The sequence below is a fragment of the Coloeus monedula genome (assembly GCF_965178545.1).
Source record: "Coloeus monedula genome assembly, chromosome: 8".
Lineage (NCBI taxonomy): Eukaryota > Metazoa > Chordata > Aves > Passeriformes > Corvidae > Coloeus > Coloeus monedula.
The window spans coordinates 7,379,790-7,398,466 of NC_138788.1; the positions used below are offsets into that span (position 1 = coordinate 7,379,790).

Here is an 18,677-nt window from a genome sequence, read left to right on the forward strand (position 1 = left end):
TGTATATGCCCTGTATATTGCGTGCACTTTGTATATTATGGGTGATGGAGCACTGCGTAAGGGATGTGGCCAAAACAGAGGTTTGTAGGCAGCACCAGTACACACACTGCTCTGAACTGCAGGTTTCTGCTCGGGTGCAATAAATACAGTCTGTTACTCAGGGATCGGTTTTACCTTGCTTTTAAGGCAACATGAAGATGAGGTATTTCAGCCCAGCTTTGGCACCTGAGGAATCACCACTGCTACAGATCCACCTCGGTCTGCTTGTTGTTATCTGCTGGTCCCCACAGGAAGTGGTCATCACCTGGGGTCAGTCAGCAAAGCTCTCCTGACTGTGATGAACAGCACTTGGCTTCAGGAGAATCTAACAGGTTGGTTTGTCAGTGTCTCTCAGTTACTAGGGCCACCGCCTTTTGAAGCAGGGACAGCAGATGAAGTTTTCATCGTTTCAGCAGCCAGTCTGTGTTGCAGTGCATGTTTTACCTAGGTCAGGATACTGCTGGTACAGTGCTGATGGCTCAGGTCCTTATGCCAGAGCTTGGAGGACAAATGCCACTTACAGTACCACTGGAGAACAGCCGCGTCTCATTGCAGTTCACAGTCCAACAGCAGTGATCGTCCTCCTGCAGATCTCGCCGTCCAGATGCCTCCCTCCCTTCCTTCGAGTATCCAGACCAGCTGAATGAGAAAGAGTGTTTTCAGTAAATGCTGTGAGATGTATATCATGCCTGTACACTTGGGAGCAAAGGCTGTGGTCACAACCAGCAGGAAGGCAGGACTGTAGAAGAGCCTCGCCTCAATCTCTAGCAGAATCCAAAAGGCAGCATTTTGTTTGACTCATCCCTTCCTCTGCCTGGTGCTGGTGTGGAAAAAAGCTGTGACTGTACCTGGAGTGGCAGCTCTGGCAGGCAGCAGCGCTCTTTCTGTAGACAGAGAATGAGGCTGCCTGTGCAGGTAGCAGAGGTGTGTAGGTGAGTCTCGACAGCTCTCCTGCCGCTGCTGGTGGTTTGTGTGGCAGCTGCGAGCTCGGGGAGCGGGTCTCGAGTGTGACAGCACACGTGGGTAGCTGCCGGCTCAGCTCGGGGCTCCGAGGGTGCTCCGAGGGTGCTCTTGCAGCACGGCCCTGTCACGGGCAGCACTGGGTGTCCGAGCAGGCTGCGACCACGGCAGACGCCTCTCCTGGGCCAGCACTGAACGTGCCCAGCAGGGCAGCCCCCACCGCTGGCAGGTCCCAGTCCCCAGCTACTGCTGCACGGGCACCTGTGTCACAGCTTGCTTCTCTCTTTGATACAGAGAGACAACAGAGAACAGAACTCTGTAGCTAAATTCACAGAATTTAAAATTCCGTATTAAATGCTGCACAAACAGGATTTTCTGGGTGTTGGTTTTGTTTTGCACTGAGTGGTTCCAACAGTAGCTCAGGGTATTTGGGAAAAACAAGGTTGAAGTGTAAATGGTCGTTTGAGAAGGAAAACAGAAATCTTGCCAGAACTAACAAACAGCACAGACAGCTCTGGAGTGAGGACCCTACCTAAATGTGCACTTTTGTCTTTTTTTTTTTTCTTGTTTTCCTCAGTGAGAACATTCTCCTTAGAGGCAAAATTTTCAGTCATGGGACTCTGATTGCATCTATTAAAATAAACTTGATTGCTAAATACAGCGTTATTTGCATCCTTTGATATTTGATTTAGCACTACTTAATAATGCTCCAGGGTATCCTACCGTACTTTTTCCATTTCTGGAAGAATACCAATTGCATTTTATTTGTGGCCAATAATAATTTTAATGTCAGAAATTCTAAGAGCTCCCATAGTGCAGAGCTGACATTAGTGGGATAAGTGGCAGTCACTTGCAGGATTGCAGCACCCTGCTAATTAATGCTTATTTCCTGGGGGTTGTTTAACACAGGCTTTGTCTTTAGCACACAGTGTGCAGGAAATCGAGGTGCTCTTCTGGGGAGGTCACTGCAGCCTGGGATGCGTGGCACATGCTCCCAAAAACCTCTCCATGCCCTCTAGGGAAGGAGTTTATAACTGGGGCTTCTTTGAGCAGGACCAAGATAAGAACAGTTGATGAAGCTCGTTGAAGTCCATCAGTGGCAATTTTATCAAATTTTTATACAAACCCAGTGTGAGCAGCTTGGCCTGGAGGAGCTGTGCCAGCCTTGCAGGGTTGGAGGGCTCTGCAGGGGCAGCACGATGGCTTTGGGCCAGCCCTCTCTCCCCAGGGAGGGGGTGCAATCCAGAGGGCCGGGACTTGCCTGGCTGAGGCTGGTGCAGGGATGCTGGGCAGGGTATTGGCAAGGGGCTGGGTTGTTGTCCTGACCACTTCATGATATATGCAAAAGCTGCTGCTGATCCACTGCATCCTTGGCCTTGGGGTCACGTGTGGGGATTGCCAAGGAACAGGAGGAGGGGGGGAACGCAAACAGGACCTCTGTTTTCAGGACAGATCCTACCAAACTGGGGCTGGAGGAGGAGGAGCTCCTGGCTCAGCTTGCCTCTAACCCCTGAGTGAGCAAGGTAGGGAAAACATGGTCATAGTGCAGAAGAAAATATTCCTGCGTGGTTGAAAGTACAACAGTTTTCTGATGGAGATGTCGACTCTTTAGACCCAGTCTGCTACAAAATTCTTGACAGAAAAAGTAGTCCATTACTGGGAGAGGAAAAGGTTAGTGAAGGACAGAAATATGAGCTGCTCAAGGCAAATCTATGTATGTGTCACATTTTTCATAACTGCTGATGCTAAAAACAGCATGCAAATTGTGCATGTCGTTATTTATTTGACCCTAAGTCCTGGAGGAAGACAAAGATTTATAATAAAGTTTTGTTGGTACTTTTCCCACCACAGTAATGTTCAATTATTGAGAGCTATTTGGGCTATAAAACAGCAAAGTACAGCAATCCAATTCACCAACTTCCTTGGAAGGCTTCCAGGGGCTGGATACCATTATGACATGGCCAGACCAACAGAACCAACCTAGTACGAACTCTGAAAAAAATACCCTGGGGAGAACAAGGATACAAAAGCAAAGGCCCAGAGCTGAAGATGCGTTAGCTACTGGTTGGCTACCACAGAGCACATTTTCAGAGTCAGATACTCTATCCTACCAAGACACTTCTTTCCTAATACATCATTCTGATTAAGTAATTGTTGGTCAGAAAAGCAAAGCAGCATGACATTATTTTCATCTGAATTGCTTGTTAGAAGACATGTTTTAACTTGCCTCAATTGTTGCCTTAATCCACAATAGTAGTGATTTGGGTTTCTTCTGCTCATACAAGTATCTTTCAAAGCTTTGTCCCTTTCTACAACCTCTCCACATAAGCACACCATTTCCCCCTTTTAACCTTCCCTTATGTACAGGTCACATTCTTTTTAATGCTACTTCAGTTTATTTTCCTAGTAGTATTTGTCATTAATTGCATTTCATGCAACTTTGTCTTTCCATTCCCTCTTGCCCCCCGTTTCAGTCAGGTACTCTGAGTACTATGCAGACTTTTTTCCCTTGGGTTAATTAGCTTCAGTTGGCCTTTTCCTCTTCAGTCTATAACTACTGAATATTTTAATGAAATTGTATTCTTATAGAAGGCCTTCCAGGTGATTAATGGACGTCTGGAATTACATTAAGGATTACATTAAATCTCTGAACATACCTCTTCTGACCCCTCATACCTAGAAATGTGTTTTATACAATATTCCTACTGTTGATATGAGTTTATGGAACACTCTTTCTAATTGCCCATTGCCTCCTGTAATGATATTTTCTGTGAATAAATCCCTGTTTTATTACTTCTTCTTGATTGGTCTGCTCTCCTACTCTATGGGTGCTGGTGATGTTTTCATATTCTTTATTTCAATGAGCACCTTCCCTTTATGCCTTATAGTTCTGCATTTATTTTTTGTGCAATAAAGAGATACTGAGGCAAGGAGGGTGGGGACCTAGTCCTGCGGATGCTGTGGTGGGGGCAGGCTGGTTGTGGTGACTTTTCCTGTGGTGCCAAGCCCCTTGCTGCCTGCAGTGGGGACCAGGACCAGTGGCACCTGAGCAGCCCTGTCAGTGGGGCAGCCTCTGCTGTATTCAAAAGGTGGTTTTGCTATTTTTGGTTATACCATATATTTATACTTTTTAATTGGTTTGGCTATCATCCTACAGATGTGAAAAGCATGTGATTTTTTATTTTTTGGGGGTGCTAATTAGGATAACGTTTTCTCTCCCTGTTTAATCTATTAATTTGGAGTAGTTGGCTCTAATTGTAATTAAATATACAGGTACTATTTTTTAAATGACTGAAATGCTGTTGCGACAAGAAAGATGCCACCTCAGATCTAAACATCCAGGGCCCTTGAGTTTCCCTCCCACTCCTCCACTGACTCAGTGTTTGTCATTGGGCAAGTAACTCAGCTTCCTACCTCCCTTCCTTGCCTTCCAGGGCTATTGTGTGAATTAATTAGATAATGTTTCAGCATGGCTTTGAACTAGAGAGAGCTACAGAAGTGCCAAGTTATAATTTACTGTTATGAAAGTCGGCGTGCTGGCTGGGAGTGAGACCTCTGATGCCAGCCCAGCAGAAAGAGAGAGGGACGGCGAGGCAGCTGGGGGAAAGCTCCCCTCTAGCCTCAAGATCCCTGATCTCCATAGCTGCTGTCTGCACCACTCTAGAAATGCTCTGCTGAAGGCAGCACCAGCAGCTGCCTGGTGTGCTTCCAGGGATGCAGCCCCTGGCTGAGCCAATCCGGCCCAGTTGCCGGGGTGAGGATGTTGCCTGCACCTGCCTGTCTGTTTTCAGGCTAATTTTGGTGTCTGAAGGAGCAGAGGACATGTCCTCTGGAAAATTATAGTGCTCCGAATCAGCAAAGCACTTAAGATTAACACTGATAGGTCTGAAGAGTGGCTTAAGGTTAAGCACGCCGTGGGGCTTGCTGGGTAAGATTAGCCCGGAGCAGATGCGTGTTTTGCTGATTCAGGCTTTCAAAATATTTAGGCCTTGATTCAGCAAGACACTCAAATGTGAGCAGTCCTGCTGAAAGCAGTGGACATAACTGGCTGATCAAAGCTGGGCAGATGGATGGAGAAAGAACATCAAGTCACAAACCTGCTTGTTTGGAAATGAGTTTGATTTGAGGAACACATGTGTGTGTGCACAGAGACAAACCATCTTTCCAGCTATCGCCTGTGCTGTGGACGACGTGCATGAAGTAACATTTCATCATGACCTAGAGGTGTCCAACCAGCTTCCCAAATACCAGTAAACCTACTTGAAAGCAATTCTGGTGAATTACAACTGCCCGTCCAAAACAGTGCTCACTATTTTTTTTAATCCTATTTTAATCCCTCAGGGTTTTTATCCCACAGCCTATGCTGGTGGAAAGGCTCAGCCTGGACACAGCTGCAGGGCAGAGGAGCTGGCAACTGCCCCAGGTTGGGCTTGTCTGGCCCTGCACACCCAGGAGTGCCCAGGGGTTGCTGCAGGGGCATTTTAGGACAGCACTGAAAAGGTCTCACAAGGCCTCATGGACGTCATCAGCTGATCTGTGCATCTATGGCAGCATCTTTTGATGACAATGCTCTTACGTCTTGGGAGAAATCCCACCCTAACAAAGCCCAGAGATGGGAAATCCAGCTGTGGGGCAACAGCTGCCAAGGTGGTGCTGAGGGTTTCTCAGTGGCTTTATTACATGTTAATGTCATCACCAGGATCAATACGGAGGTAATGGGATGCAGGAGTGCGGCTCAGTTTCCACAGGGTTGGGTAGGGGATGCAGGACCTTTTCTAGCCTGAAAAGCCCTGAATTGATGCCTCCTGATGGGGCTGAGGCAAAACTGTGGGTCTCTGCTGGTGCTGGATGAGGACTCCTGCTTGACCCCCTCTCCATTCTGAGCTGTGTTGGAGGCAGCATCACATGCCAGGGACAGACACACGGACAGAGATCCCAGCAAACAGTTCCCACTGCTGAGGAGTAGGAACAGCCCTTTTACTGCTTTTCTTGTGATTAAGAGACCAAAAATAAAATGACCTGCACTTATATTCCCAGGCAGGCGAAAAGAATAATTACTTTACAGAGATGGAATTCCTTCATATATTATAGCCATTAAAAAGAGTAAAATTTGAAATTTACTATGGCATGGAACAAAAAGGTAGTGCAGTTAGAGATAATGAAATCCTTACTTGCCATTAATGGAAGAATTACTGTTGTTAAAAGACCCCTGCATAAATAATTGAGAAACCAATTATACAATCTTGGTGACTAATTTATCCAGAAGCAATACAGACTATGTTTTGCCATAGAATACATGGCACATATTCTCCACTACAGCTCGCTGCTACTCTGCAAAGAAATAATTTTTAAAAAAAAATTAGAAAAAAAAGGAGGGGGGGAAAAAGAAACTAATGCACCTACTAATCAGGAAATACATTATCAGTAATGAGAGATGGGTGTCCATACATCTTAATTTGAAGCGGTTTTGCTGATGTATGGAGGCCTGAATGAACATGCCAGCTGGTCTGTGTGCTGTGAGGGGAGCGGGACTGGCGGCCGGGGCTGTTCCCCCAGACCCCGAGGCCAGGCGGGTGGGGGTCCCTGCTCCGTCTGCCGGTGGTGGCCAAACGTGGGGGGCTGCGAGCCAGGGAAGGGGCCTGGCCGGGGCTACAGCCCGGGCAGCGCTGCGTGCGCCCGAACGCCACCGCGGTACAAACACTCTTTAACTAAGCAAGGTTTGGGGCTGTTTGGGTCGTGCGTAGCGAACCCCTGGGCTCCCCCACAGCGCTTTCGGGCGAGTCCAGGGCTTCCCCTCACGGGTTCTGCGACACAAGGCGATGACCCCCGCAAACGGGCTGTTCCCCGCGGGTGCCCGCTGTGTAACCGATCCCCCGGGCACGGCCCGACCGGGCACATCCCGACACCGGGTTCAGTGTGGAACGGAGACCTCCCGGCCACATCCCGTGTCCAGGATTCGGTGTGTAGGGAGCCCCCCGGGCATATCCCTCGGTCCCAGGTTCTGTCTGTCCCAGATTCCCGCTCCCGGCACATCCCTGTCCCGGGGTCGGCTGTGTCCCGGCTCCCGGCACATCCCGGTCCCGGTGTGTCCCGGATCCCGGCTCCCGGCACATCCCGGTCCCGGTGTGTCCCGGATCCCCGCTCCCGGCACATCCCGGTCCCGGTGCCGCTGTGTCCCGGCCGGCGCGGTGCCGGCGCGGGCCGCCAGGCGGCGCTGTGGGCGGGCGCGCGGCCCGTCTCGGCGCCGGCGCGCGGCGGGCGCCGCCCCCTGCTCGGGCGGCGGCGGCGGCGGCGCGCGCGGGGCGATGGCGGACAGCGCCAGCGAGAGCGACACCGACGGCGGCGGCGGCAGCGGCGGCACCGCGGGGCCGCTGTCGGGGGGCGGCCCGGGCGCCGGGCCCGGCTGCGGCGCGGGGGGCGGCGGCGGCGGCTCCTCGGGGGGCGGCAAGGCGGGCGGGATCGTGATCTCGCCGTTCCGGCTGGAGGAGCTGACGAACCGCCTGGCCTCGCTGCAGCAGGAGAACAAGGTGCTGAAGATCGAGCTGGAGACCTACAAGCTCAAGTGCAAGGCGCTGCAGGAGGAGAACCGCGACCTGCGCAAGGCCAGCGTCACCATCGTGAGTGCGGGCGGCGCCGCGCCGGGCCCGGCGGGCGGAGAGCGGGGGTGTCCCCACCGCGGGGTGTCCGCGCAGGGCGGGCCCGGCCCCGGCCGCGGCCTCCCCGCCGCCCCCCCGGCTCCCTCCCGGCTCGCCGGGACGAGTCACCTCGGGCGGGCCCGGCTGTCACCGCGGCCCGGCCGGCGGGTGCGGGGGACACGCACAGGTGGAGTCGCCCCGCGCCCTTCGCGCCTCCTTCGGCACCGGGAGGGCACCGGGAGCGGAACCGGCGAGGAGCCGAGGCGGTTCTCTCGCCCGGACCCGCGTGGCCGCCCGGCTTCCCGCGGGGAGGCGGCCCCGCCGACCCGCCCTGCCCGGTGTCCGAGCGGCGGTGGCTCGGGGAGGGGCCGGGCAGGGGAAGGGCGATGCTCTGTGTTCGTTCCCCTGAAGTTTCTCAAAGTAAAGATTTACTTGGCGTTTAAGTGATCTTCGGAGATTACGGATTAGCTCTTCAGCCGTCACCTCTTCGGCCACTGTGCAGAAGCGGCGAGCTGCAGGAATAGCGTCTTGGTCACGAGGAAGTGTTTGATTTGTCTATCGTGTTATGTTAGCTGTGGTATTTCAAGTTATTTGAAAACTCATTTAAAATAAGACTCTTAAAAATAGTGCGAGTAGCACACACAGCACTCTGTCCCGGCAAGTGCTCAGCTCCTGGTTTATGAGCACTCTGAGGATAACTTGGAGTTTAACACCATTTTATGTGATGCTGTTAGGCAGGAATCCTCAGTAAAGTGCATATCAAAATACTACGAAAATATTGTTGTATTGTTCTCTATGAGTTGGGGAGTTAGGAGTTTAAATTAGGGGGATTTTTGCTAATTCAGTGGCTAGAGTGATTGTTTAGGTGTTGTAATGGTCATGGCCTGCATGCAAAGTAGGTAACTTGCTAAAGACTGATTAAAGGTAACTCTGATACTGTCCTGTACATCCTTGCCAGTGCAGGTGGAGACATTTTAGGAGAGACCAATCCCACCTGTGTGTGCTCACTCTCATCTCATCTGATTTTTCACCGGGGGCTCTTCATTATGAGCGTAGTGTCTGTTTTACTGATACTCAGCTTTTCCATTGTCAATACATCTAGCCAAGAAATGGAGCTTGCCTAGGCATACCTCTCATCTACTCCCAGTAGTAAGCATTCAGCGTCTAGCAGGATGTGGGCCGGAAGAGTGCATGAAATACAATACAGAAGTAATTTATTCAAGGATGACAAATATAGTGCTAGTCGGGGAAATGTGTGCTTTGTTAATACTTTACGAGAAGAGAATGTGCCTTAATTAGGTAGCGGCGGAGTGCCTTCTAATGTTGAAAGGGGCTAAGGCACCTTGTCAGTCAGACATTTTCTCTCTGCCTGTTAGAAAAGCACAGCATCTTTCTGAACCCTTGGTAGGTGTACTGTTTGTAAACAACTTGGCAAAAATGCTTGTGTGCGTTAAAGTTCTGGCACTGCCTCTAGGGACTGATCATTTTACATTTTCATCAGATTTTAATTTATAAAAAGGAGGTATTTTCCTTAAATCTGAAACTCTGTCTGTTTTTGACATCTTGGATAAAGAGAGGAAAGGTGTTAGACTTTAATGGCAACCTGTAGGGTGTCTGGAAACTGACATCTGTACGTGATGCTGTGGCTTTGGTATGCTAAACTGTGTGCACAACTGAGTAAACCACTTCTAATTCAGCAAGTGGCGAAATAATGAATGCAAAACATAACTTTTTTTCAGGCCACTGAGACCTTGTGCTGTGGTTTACATAGTCCATAATGTAAACACATTTACAGTCAGAATACTTTGTTGTGTGGCTCTAGTATGCAGGTGACTGGAGATGAACTTTATTGGAATGTTGAAATGTGTGCCATCCGCATGTAAATGTAATAGGAATAGAAAATTTTCTGATTGTCTCCACTGTGATTCTAAACCTTTGTCAATTTGCTCCTCCACCCGCTAGCTTCGGCTCCTCACGGTGTTTCTGTGCTGACATACGGGCGCTGTGTACGTTTCCTGTTGTGGGCATTGTAATGACACAAATCAGCTTTGATTTTTATCAAGTGCTGAGGACAAGCTGTGAAGCACAAATGGAACTGACAGGTAGCCAAAATAGCAGGTGAATGACTAAACCTGTGTGCTGTAGGTGAAGGTGACTCCTCGAACCACACAGCTCTTCATCTGCAAACCTTTCACTGATCCTGTTTTTTGAGCTTTGTTGTGCAAGGCCACAGAGACTCTTTGCTTTCTGCAGCTCCCACCATTGTCTGTAATGATTTTGAGTATTTTCCCTTTAAGGTTTGCCAGTTAGAAGGTGATGGTCTTCCACCTTCCGCTTGTGTTCATGCTGGTGGAAGTGTTAATATGACATCTCTTTATGTTTGCAGTATTGTTGGTGTCAGCATGGATATATTCAGTTCAGGAATTACCCAAATTGCTTGCCACATAGGATCTTATTAGTTCTGTTTTGTAGTTAACCCTTGTGTCATAGGGTTGAAAATAAGCTTTAATTGAGTGTAGGAGACTTACATTAAGTAGTTGCACTTGGAAAACTGAGAAGAGGTGTTGGCTTGGCAGGCTTGTATGCTCACTGACTTCGTATGTACTCTCATCTAAAACATGTGAAAACAAATTCTGCTTTCAAGCTGAAATTGGTAAAGCCAGCTTGGACTAAGTGTACGTCCAAAAATATGTGTGAGCTGTACTCCTTCCAGTAGGCTGAAATGCAAATGAAATTATGCTGCTGTTCATGTGCAAGGCTGTGAAAGTAAGTAAATATATGTGATTGCTTTATCTCACCTGCTATTATTGGTAACGAAGGGTGAGAGAGGGAGCAAAGCAGGGAGAAAGCTGGGGATATTTCAAGTGTTCTCTGGCAGTGCAAAAGCATTACATCAGAAGATGCAAAGTTTCAGATCAGATATTAAGAAGAAATGACTAAGATCACTCGAGCCATTTGCAGAGGGTTCATTTATATGTATTTAGCAATCTCTATTGTATGATCTCATGGTGTATTTCTGCAAGGTCTTTTTTAGGAAATGGAACGGCTGGTGCCTAGGTTGGGAAAAAACAGGCGCCTGGAGATCTGATATGCTGTGTGTTTGAGATGAGAAATAGTGAGTTTTGGTTATAGTGCTGCACTACCAGAAGTGGATTTCCTGTGTGAATTTGCATAGTTTCTTGGTGAAAAAGGTCTGCCAAGGAGACCTTAGCTCATATTTAATGAGCTAAGCCTGGGACAGCACAACTTCTCTAGTTAAATTAGAGTACCTTCAAACCTGGGTGGTGGGGTGACTGCTTTTCAAACGAATGAATTGCTGCATGTAACAAAAGCTGAAATACTTCAGTTAGGTGTAGGTATGTTTTGGTCAGGAAGTTTCTTTTGAAGTAGGTAGAACTTGGATTTCTAGCTCCCTTTTTTCTACTCTTCAGTGTTTAATGTAACCAAGCCATCCTATTTCAGTGAAAGCCATGTAACCTTTAGCTGATACTGAAAGCATTTTAGTTTTCTTTGTTATTGTTTTGAACTGACAGGCCTCATACAAACGGAATGCTTCTAAGAACAAAAAGGGGTTTAGCCCCTGATTGCTACATGCTTACTCCAGGATGTTAGATTCGGTAATTTAATTCATGTAAATTGGCCTACTATAGTTGGACATCTTCTGTGGAGTTAGAAAATTAAGATGTAATAAGCCTTATTCTGTTAGTTAGTTTTTTAACTGAGGTGAACATAGAGTTTTTGAGAAGCATTAATTTAAAAATGTTCCCACTCCAAAATGTTTGATATAGCAGTGTTAATGCATTCTAACGTTTTACAAGAACATTTCTCTTTCATTTTCCCCAGTTTTGCTATGTAGGTAACGGCATTATCCTAGAAATCTCGATTTGTGGTGCGGTGTGGATCCCCAACAAGATCATCAATTCAGATGAGCCAGTCTGATCCGAAGTGCTGATGGCATATGCTGGCTTTTGTGAGCTTGCCATGAGTTATCACTGTCTGGTAGAGCCTGCTGCAGCACTTGCTGCCAGGGAACACTGGCACATGGGCCTGCTGTGGGTTGTGAGTGGCAGTATTTTACCGTGAGACCTCTGCTACCCTTTTTTCTGTAGCTAAACCTGCTCTCTGCACCTTGGCTCCCAGCTTAACTCTTCTCATTCCCTGAATGCTGGCAGAGGGCAGTTGCATTTCCTGGCTTCTGGCCTCCTCTGCGATTCTGCAGAGCCTCGTGAACAGCCTCCCACCTGTTGGGAGGAACAATAGAAAAAAACGCCTTACTCAGCTCCTATTTCCTCGCCCCCTACTTAAGTCCTGAAGAAAGTTGTTGCTTTCAATAACAGCCATCTCCTGAAAGCAGATAGGATTTCTGGGACTTGCAGATCAGAAAAATCCTATGTGTTATTGTAGACTTGTTACAGTTTTCCCAATAACAACCAGATTTGGATGCTGGAAATAAATACAATTTTGCATTTTGTCCTCAATGAAGTGTGTGCAGGGATTTGTGTGTGTGCGTGAGATCTGCTGTCATGGGTCTTCATGGAAAATGTCAGCCTAGACAGATAGTTTGGGGAAGTGAATGGGTGTGCTGTATTGTCAAAAATCTCCTGAAAAAATGCTCTTTTCTTTTCTGGAGTTTGCACCAGAATTTCAAAGCAGAACACCTGTTCCAGTACAGAATGTGTCTATTAACAGTAGGAGAAAAAGGGCAGGACAGGTTATCTGAACTGAAATAGGAACCTTTAAAAGGTGCTGATAAGGGCATGGGGATGAATGAAAGAAACCAATTAGTAGCAGATAGAAGTAAAAACCAAACCAAGAAAGCAAAAATATTAATATTTTACAAAGCGTACCTGTGAATCTGTTATTTACTCTTGATTTTGAAGTAGGTCTTGCTTGTGTGAAAAATACAGTTCTGTGATGTCTTTTGTAGGTGTAAGAAACCTGCTTGGGGCTTTTGTATCCAGCTGTGTCATTTATCACTCCAGTTTGTAGCTGGACTAAACTGAAAGTAGCTCAAAAATAATTTAGAAATGCTTTGCTTACCTGCTTTTTAGAGTATAGACAACATTGTTGCTAAGATTAGCAACTTCACGCACCATGAAGGGCCATCCAAAATTTTTCAGGCATGTTTTTCCAAGAGCCAACATGTAAGAAATGACTGTCTTATATTTCAGTTTTACATTTGCCGCAGATTCTCAAGAAGTTTCTGTTAACTTCTACAAAACGTCTGTAAAGGAAAAAGGAAGTTTAGTAATGCCCTTTGGTGTTAGCTGCCTTGGCCCTTAGGTTAGCATGGTTGGAGCAGTGCTGCTTTTGCTGCATGGATGGTGAGCCTGTAGTAGGAAAGTGTAGTAGCATCTACTTCTCTTTGGTAGTTACACACAGCCAGTGGCGTATTCAGTTCCCAGGGAAAAACATTGTCCGTGTGCTGTTAACAGAATGTTACTGGGGCGTATTGTAGACCTTCCTCAGTGGTGGGTAAAATGCAGGCAAACAAAAACCACAGAAAAAGTGAATGTTTCTGAACTTAATTCAAATATTAATCAACAGGAATGCTTGTACTTTCAGGGAGTTTGAGGCTTCAGAGGTTTACTTAATCATCTGCTTTGATTTTTGTTACATGGTTTTGTGAGTTGTTCCCACACTGAACCTTGTAACTAACCTTGAAATGTGTCTTTGGAAGGGTGTCCAGTTTTAATTTGAAGACTCTTGAAGGTGAAGAATCACTCTGCTTGGAAAAGCTTTGGTGTCCTGCCCCCTTTTCTTCCCCATCCACTTCATCAAGGCTGAGCTGTTGGTTCCTGCTGTGCCTTTTGGCTGGGTTAATGAGTGTTCTGGATCCTTTGCTTTCTCCTCATGAAGATACAGGCTGTAACAGGCAACTTCAGTTTAAATTGACAAACTAAACTAAGCTCTCAGGCTCTGAGATGCTGGGAATCCAAAGTGTTGAATTAATACGATGCACTGGTCTAGTCTAAGCATCTTTTTCTGCTTCAAATTTGCACAAATGTTTTTGATAGCTTAATTTGGAACTTTACTTATTTTTATAATTTTTTTTTCATCCAGTGTGGTCAGTTGTCTTTAATGAGGTTGCTGCTTTGTGCTTTGGCTAATTTGGCAGAAATACAGTTGCACACCTGTGCCTCGTTCAGGTCCGATTTGTACTGCTGGGTTGTCCAATAGCACTTGATTTTGTTCAGAGAATTAATTAATTGTGCAGGGAATATTTTAAAGAACATCCTGCTTAGTTAGTAGATGTTGGTGAAATGGAATTTCCCACTGATGAGTATTTTTGAGGTCAGTAAGCCACTTTGGAAATCCTGATGTATACTTTATTTTATTATCATTTTAAAATAATGTTTGGTGTGTATTACTAAATCAAAAACTCATATGGTGCCTTATACACACCCCACACCTTTGTGGTTATCTTTATTACAAATAGTCCTTGGTTGAAAGATGAATCTTTGCTTATCTGCCACAACCTGTTCTCTATAAAACCATGCTGAATGACCTGTTTAATATTTGTATCCTTTATACAGTAAATTAATTTGTTTGCAGTGTTGATGTTGGGTTGATACCAAACTCTGATAACAGCCTAGTTTTGCTTGCCTTTAAATATTATACAACAACTATACCTTTTTTATCAGTTACTTTATTGATGTTCCCGTATTTAATAATGGTGGAATGGCTTCAGTCAGTAGGAATATGGGTATATTGCTCTGAATTACCTTGGGGATGAAAGTGAAATAAGAACTGAAATTGTAGAGTACGTTTGGGAATTTTTAATAAGGCAAAGTTCTTGGTATTTCTGTGGGCTTGCTATTCTGCATAGAAAGTAATTTTGCTTCTCTCTTAAATGAACTTTCTCATTGAGGTTGTATCATGAATTCTGTGTTAGAACTGGTTTGTAATCAGCTTTTGTTTTAAGAATGCTCTTTATTGTCAGGTTTGAACATTTACTGAGACTAAGGGCCATTCTTTCTTAATGTATCTCCAGTGACTTAAAAGCATTTTGAAGGAGAGAGTTGCTTTGGTTTTTACTGCATTGTACACCTAACAACAGGTTTACTTTCAATTGTAGAAAAAATAGTCATATGTGCTCCTGCTGTATATCTGCCAGACATTTTTCACCTTCTTTTTAGTCACTTGCCCAAATGACTATTGAGTTTTACATTATTCACATCAGCTGATTTAGTAAAACACTGGAGTTTTTAGAGCCTCTAGTGCTGTTGCTGATCCCAGTATTAGAAAGCTAGTATAGACAAGATTTTAGAATAATTTTCAAGTCCTGGAAGTTCTGTACTTCATTTTAGTTGTGGTTTTGACTTTAATGGAGTTTGAATTTTGATACTGATTTCAAAGGATGAATGAAAATTATTTTACTTTATTAAACTCTTTCTTTTTCCAGAGTAGGTACGTGGTCGTCTGTGGTTTTCTTGCACTTGTTAATTCTGTTTACTTGTTCCCATTGCTTGTTTCCATCTGCTGCTGATATTGGCTTTAATGTTGAAGCTGTTGTTTTCCAAGTTCTTAGTTTTAAATGTCGGTATACATGGGGTGTATTTTCAGGTACAGACTCTCAGTGCTAATGCTCCTTGTAGTAATTGAGCAAACAATACGGATTTGTGGCACACAGCTGTGGTGAGCAAGCTTATGCATCTGCTGGAGACTTCACAAGAGGTTTTCTGTCCACTACACCTCATAAGGCGTGGGTGGGATTCCAGGTGGGAACTGGAGGCATTGGAAGCCATTGAAATGGCGACTCTGTGGCAGCTGCAAACAAGACTGATGAGGCAGCTTGTGGGGTGCTGCAGGAGAATGGAATGCCAGTGTCTCACAAACAGACCTTGAAATGTGATTGAAATGAAGAAATGAGACAGTGCTCTCCTTCGCAGGAATGAAAATTGTCAGCAGTAGACATCTGATGTATTTCAGCACAGCCTTGTAAAAACAGTGAGGGAAACAGTTGCTTTGCTGCTCTTTTTTGGGCCAGGGGGTAGGAGGAAGTTGCTGAATTTAGCAGGAGAGCAAGAGGTGAATCCTTTCTGTCTTCCTCTTAAAGAAAAAAACCCCACAAAATGAAGGAGGAGAATAGGGACAAAATGTACAAATTGAATTATGCACAGGATTTGGGATCCAAACAGAATGAATGGAAGAAGAGAGGCAAAAAATACAATATAAAGCAAGCTCCCCTGGATGTGTAACAGAAAACATTCTTGTGATGTCTCGCTTCCAACCCAGCAGCCTGGGGATGTCCAGAAGGGAAAATCTCAAGTTCTTCTCCAGTCAGGTCCTTCTCTCTGACTGAAGATGTGTCTTGACCTTAAATTAGGTGGTCTGTTATTGTCCCATTTCAATGTATGGGATGGAGAACAAAGTAGAAATTAAGGCAAAACAGTTGAGGTGAAGTATTCCACAGTAAAAATGTAAGTGTCTTAAGTAGGGAACTCCAAATTACAGATGTGCAAGTTTCACATCTCTTTCTGTGGGGTGCAAGGGTTACTTGGTGAAAGCTGAAGCAATTTTTACCGAAATATTGAAGCAGTTTCTAATCCTGGCACTTGAGTTGTAATTCAGTTAAAATGCAGGCATTGTAGGCTAATTGGTGCCTATGGGGACTATCCTTTCAGCTCCTGAGAGTCCTCTGTCCCTTCATGCATTCCCTTGCAGCAGTTTTTTTCCTGGAAAAGAAGATACTCCTTCAGCTCGACTGATAGTCTAATTGATGGAGAAACTCTTCAGATAAGGCTTTTCTTCCTCTCTCAACTCTGAATTTTACTCAGTTTGAAATTTCTAATATGACACGCAATCTGGTCTCAGTTTGGGGAAGGTTTAGTAAGGTGGGTGAGCATCTGTTCAGCCCTGCTTTAGATGGAAATGGCCTAGCAGTGTTTCAGCTATCTGTAAAGTTTCCTCATATGCTTTAATTTTTTAAACTGCCTAAAATGTGGTGTTTCTGCTTATTACTGTAAAGTTAAGACCTTTTTAGTTCCTTGGTGGTGGTAGTGATAATCATACTTAAAACTCCTACCACATACACAAATAATTCCCACAATGATATGCTTGGTCCTGAGAGAAAGTATAAATGTTTCTTAACAAGTCAGAAATGATACAACCCAGCAGTGTTTAGCATGCCACGGTATGAAGTTATGCTTCTTTCTGTGACTTACAGTTTAATTTCTACTTTCTCCAGGTGGTGGGATTTCCACTTTGTTTCGCTTCATTTTCAAATAAACAGCAAAAGCCACTGTTACAAAATTTGCTAAATGTAGTGTTTTAGCCACCACTTTCGCAAGAGCTTTAAAGGGTACATGTTTTTCACATCTGTTAAAAATGAACAGTAGAAATTTTGTTGTGGCTAGTGTTGCCAGGGATTATTAATTAGGCAAAACCTCTGTCCTTACAGGCCCTGAAGTCCTGGTTGGGTCAAGGAGAGGGACATTCCCAAAGTCCGTTTCAGAGAGTAAATTAAACCTGAAATGTAGATCTGCAAAAAATCCCTTTTCTCTGAATATTGAGACATGTAACTGGAATGTTCCTGCTCTGTGAATGGAAGGGTGGGTAGGCATTTCCTAAAACTTTCTCTGTGTTAGACCTACTTCTCCAGTTCTGTATAGGATGAATATTCAAGGATGATTGCATTCCCCCACATCCTGCAAATCTCTGTTTGTAGGGGCCAGAGACAGAGAACAGAAAGGCAAAGGATGTATTTTTTCATATTTCTCATCATATTTTCATACACAACATTGATAAACTTGTTTCTCGTGTTGAAATCCTGAAAAGAGATTGCTCTTTGGAATACTGTGATATGTACTGTAAGATCTCCAAACTGTAGAGAAGGAAAAAAACACAAACAAAAAACTACCCACTGACTCCTAGGAGGGGTAAGTAAAAACATTTGTTTGCTGTGATGGAGCTCAAGCTAATGTGCCTTAACAGTGAGTTGGACAGTGTTGTGTTTGCTTTGTGAATATGTTGGTTTGGTTTAGGACAAGGTATGATGATAATTAATAACAAGTTTCATCTCCAGCTCTTGTTGATCACTGTGAAAGTGTTTCTCTGGAAAGTCAATGTGTGTAAGAGGAAATTGGGGGAGATTTTAACCCTCTTAGGAGGTTATTTGTATTGAGTGGCTAAGGACACCTTGCTATTGTGGGGAAAAACATTGCCATCCGTAATGATTACCTAAGCTGTATTTAAATTAGTCATATAAAACAAACAAAAACCCAACAACAATCCCATTTCCTGCCCTGCCCACCACCAAATAGAAAGGGTTTAAGGGTTTTAAAGAAAATTAAGAAACTACATGGCGAGCATCTACAGTTTGAAAACCCCATAAATGGGTCTTTATCTGGTAGTCTTTATCCCTAGTTTTAAAAAATTTAAAGGAGGACAGGTTGATTGATGTAGATACACCAGAGGTTTTACACACTCGAAAGAAGGATCTACAAGTGCTGAAAGCCACTTTTACCTAGAAGGGAAGGTTGATGAATACACAGGCAGTTGGTGCTCAGGACCCAGTTGAAATGAGAAAATTCCTGCCTGGAAGCAGGTAGAATTGCTGATAATACCTGTGGCATGCTGGTGGCACTGCATGGCATGTGCCATGCAGCAGTGGTCTGGCACCTGCTGCCTGGAAAAACTGGGTATAACAGAATTACACCTCAACTCTTATTATGTACTCTGATGAAGAAAAACACGTGTTTCATATTTACATCCTTGAAATTAGTTACCTGGACTGCATGAACTGAAGTAGGAATTTCATGAAGGTTATTGGGGGGGGTGGGGGGGAGAGGTGTCTGTTAAATCTCTGTTCACTGCTTTTGTTTGTGCCCTTTTGTCTTTGAGTAGAGAAACAGTTGTGACTGCAGAACTACTTGTAACGGGAGTTTGCTGTGGTAGCGTTTTGAGCAGGCGATTGTTATTTTATCACACAACTCGGTGCCTGTTAGCACCCACATACCTCTGAGCAGAAGCTGTGTATTAAGTTAGTCACCTAATAGTCTACTCTGCTGCTAAATCTTTTGCTCTTCCGACTCTGAAACT

The 18,677-nt window shown here is 45.1% G+C and overlaps 1 protein-coding gene across 1 annotated transcript in view; it reads left to right on the plus strand.

Annotated features, from left to right (window-relative positions):
- Positions 1-7,304: 7,304 nt before the first annotated feature.
- Positions 7,305-18,677, plus strand: part of CCDC6 (coiled-coil domain containing 6) — a gene marked incomplete at its 5' end in the record, with an annotated part of 51,209 nt that continues 39,836 nt past the window's right edge. Inside the window, one exon of the mRNA XM_082285704.1 lies at positions 7,305-7,616. Coding sequence (XP_082141830.1) covers positions 7,305-7,616 — 312 coding nt within the window. The remainder of the gene's footprint in view (positions 7,617-18,677) is intronic.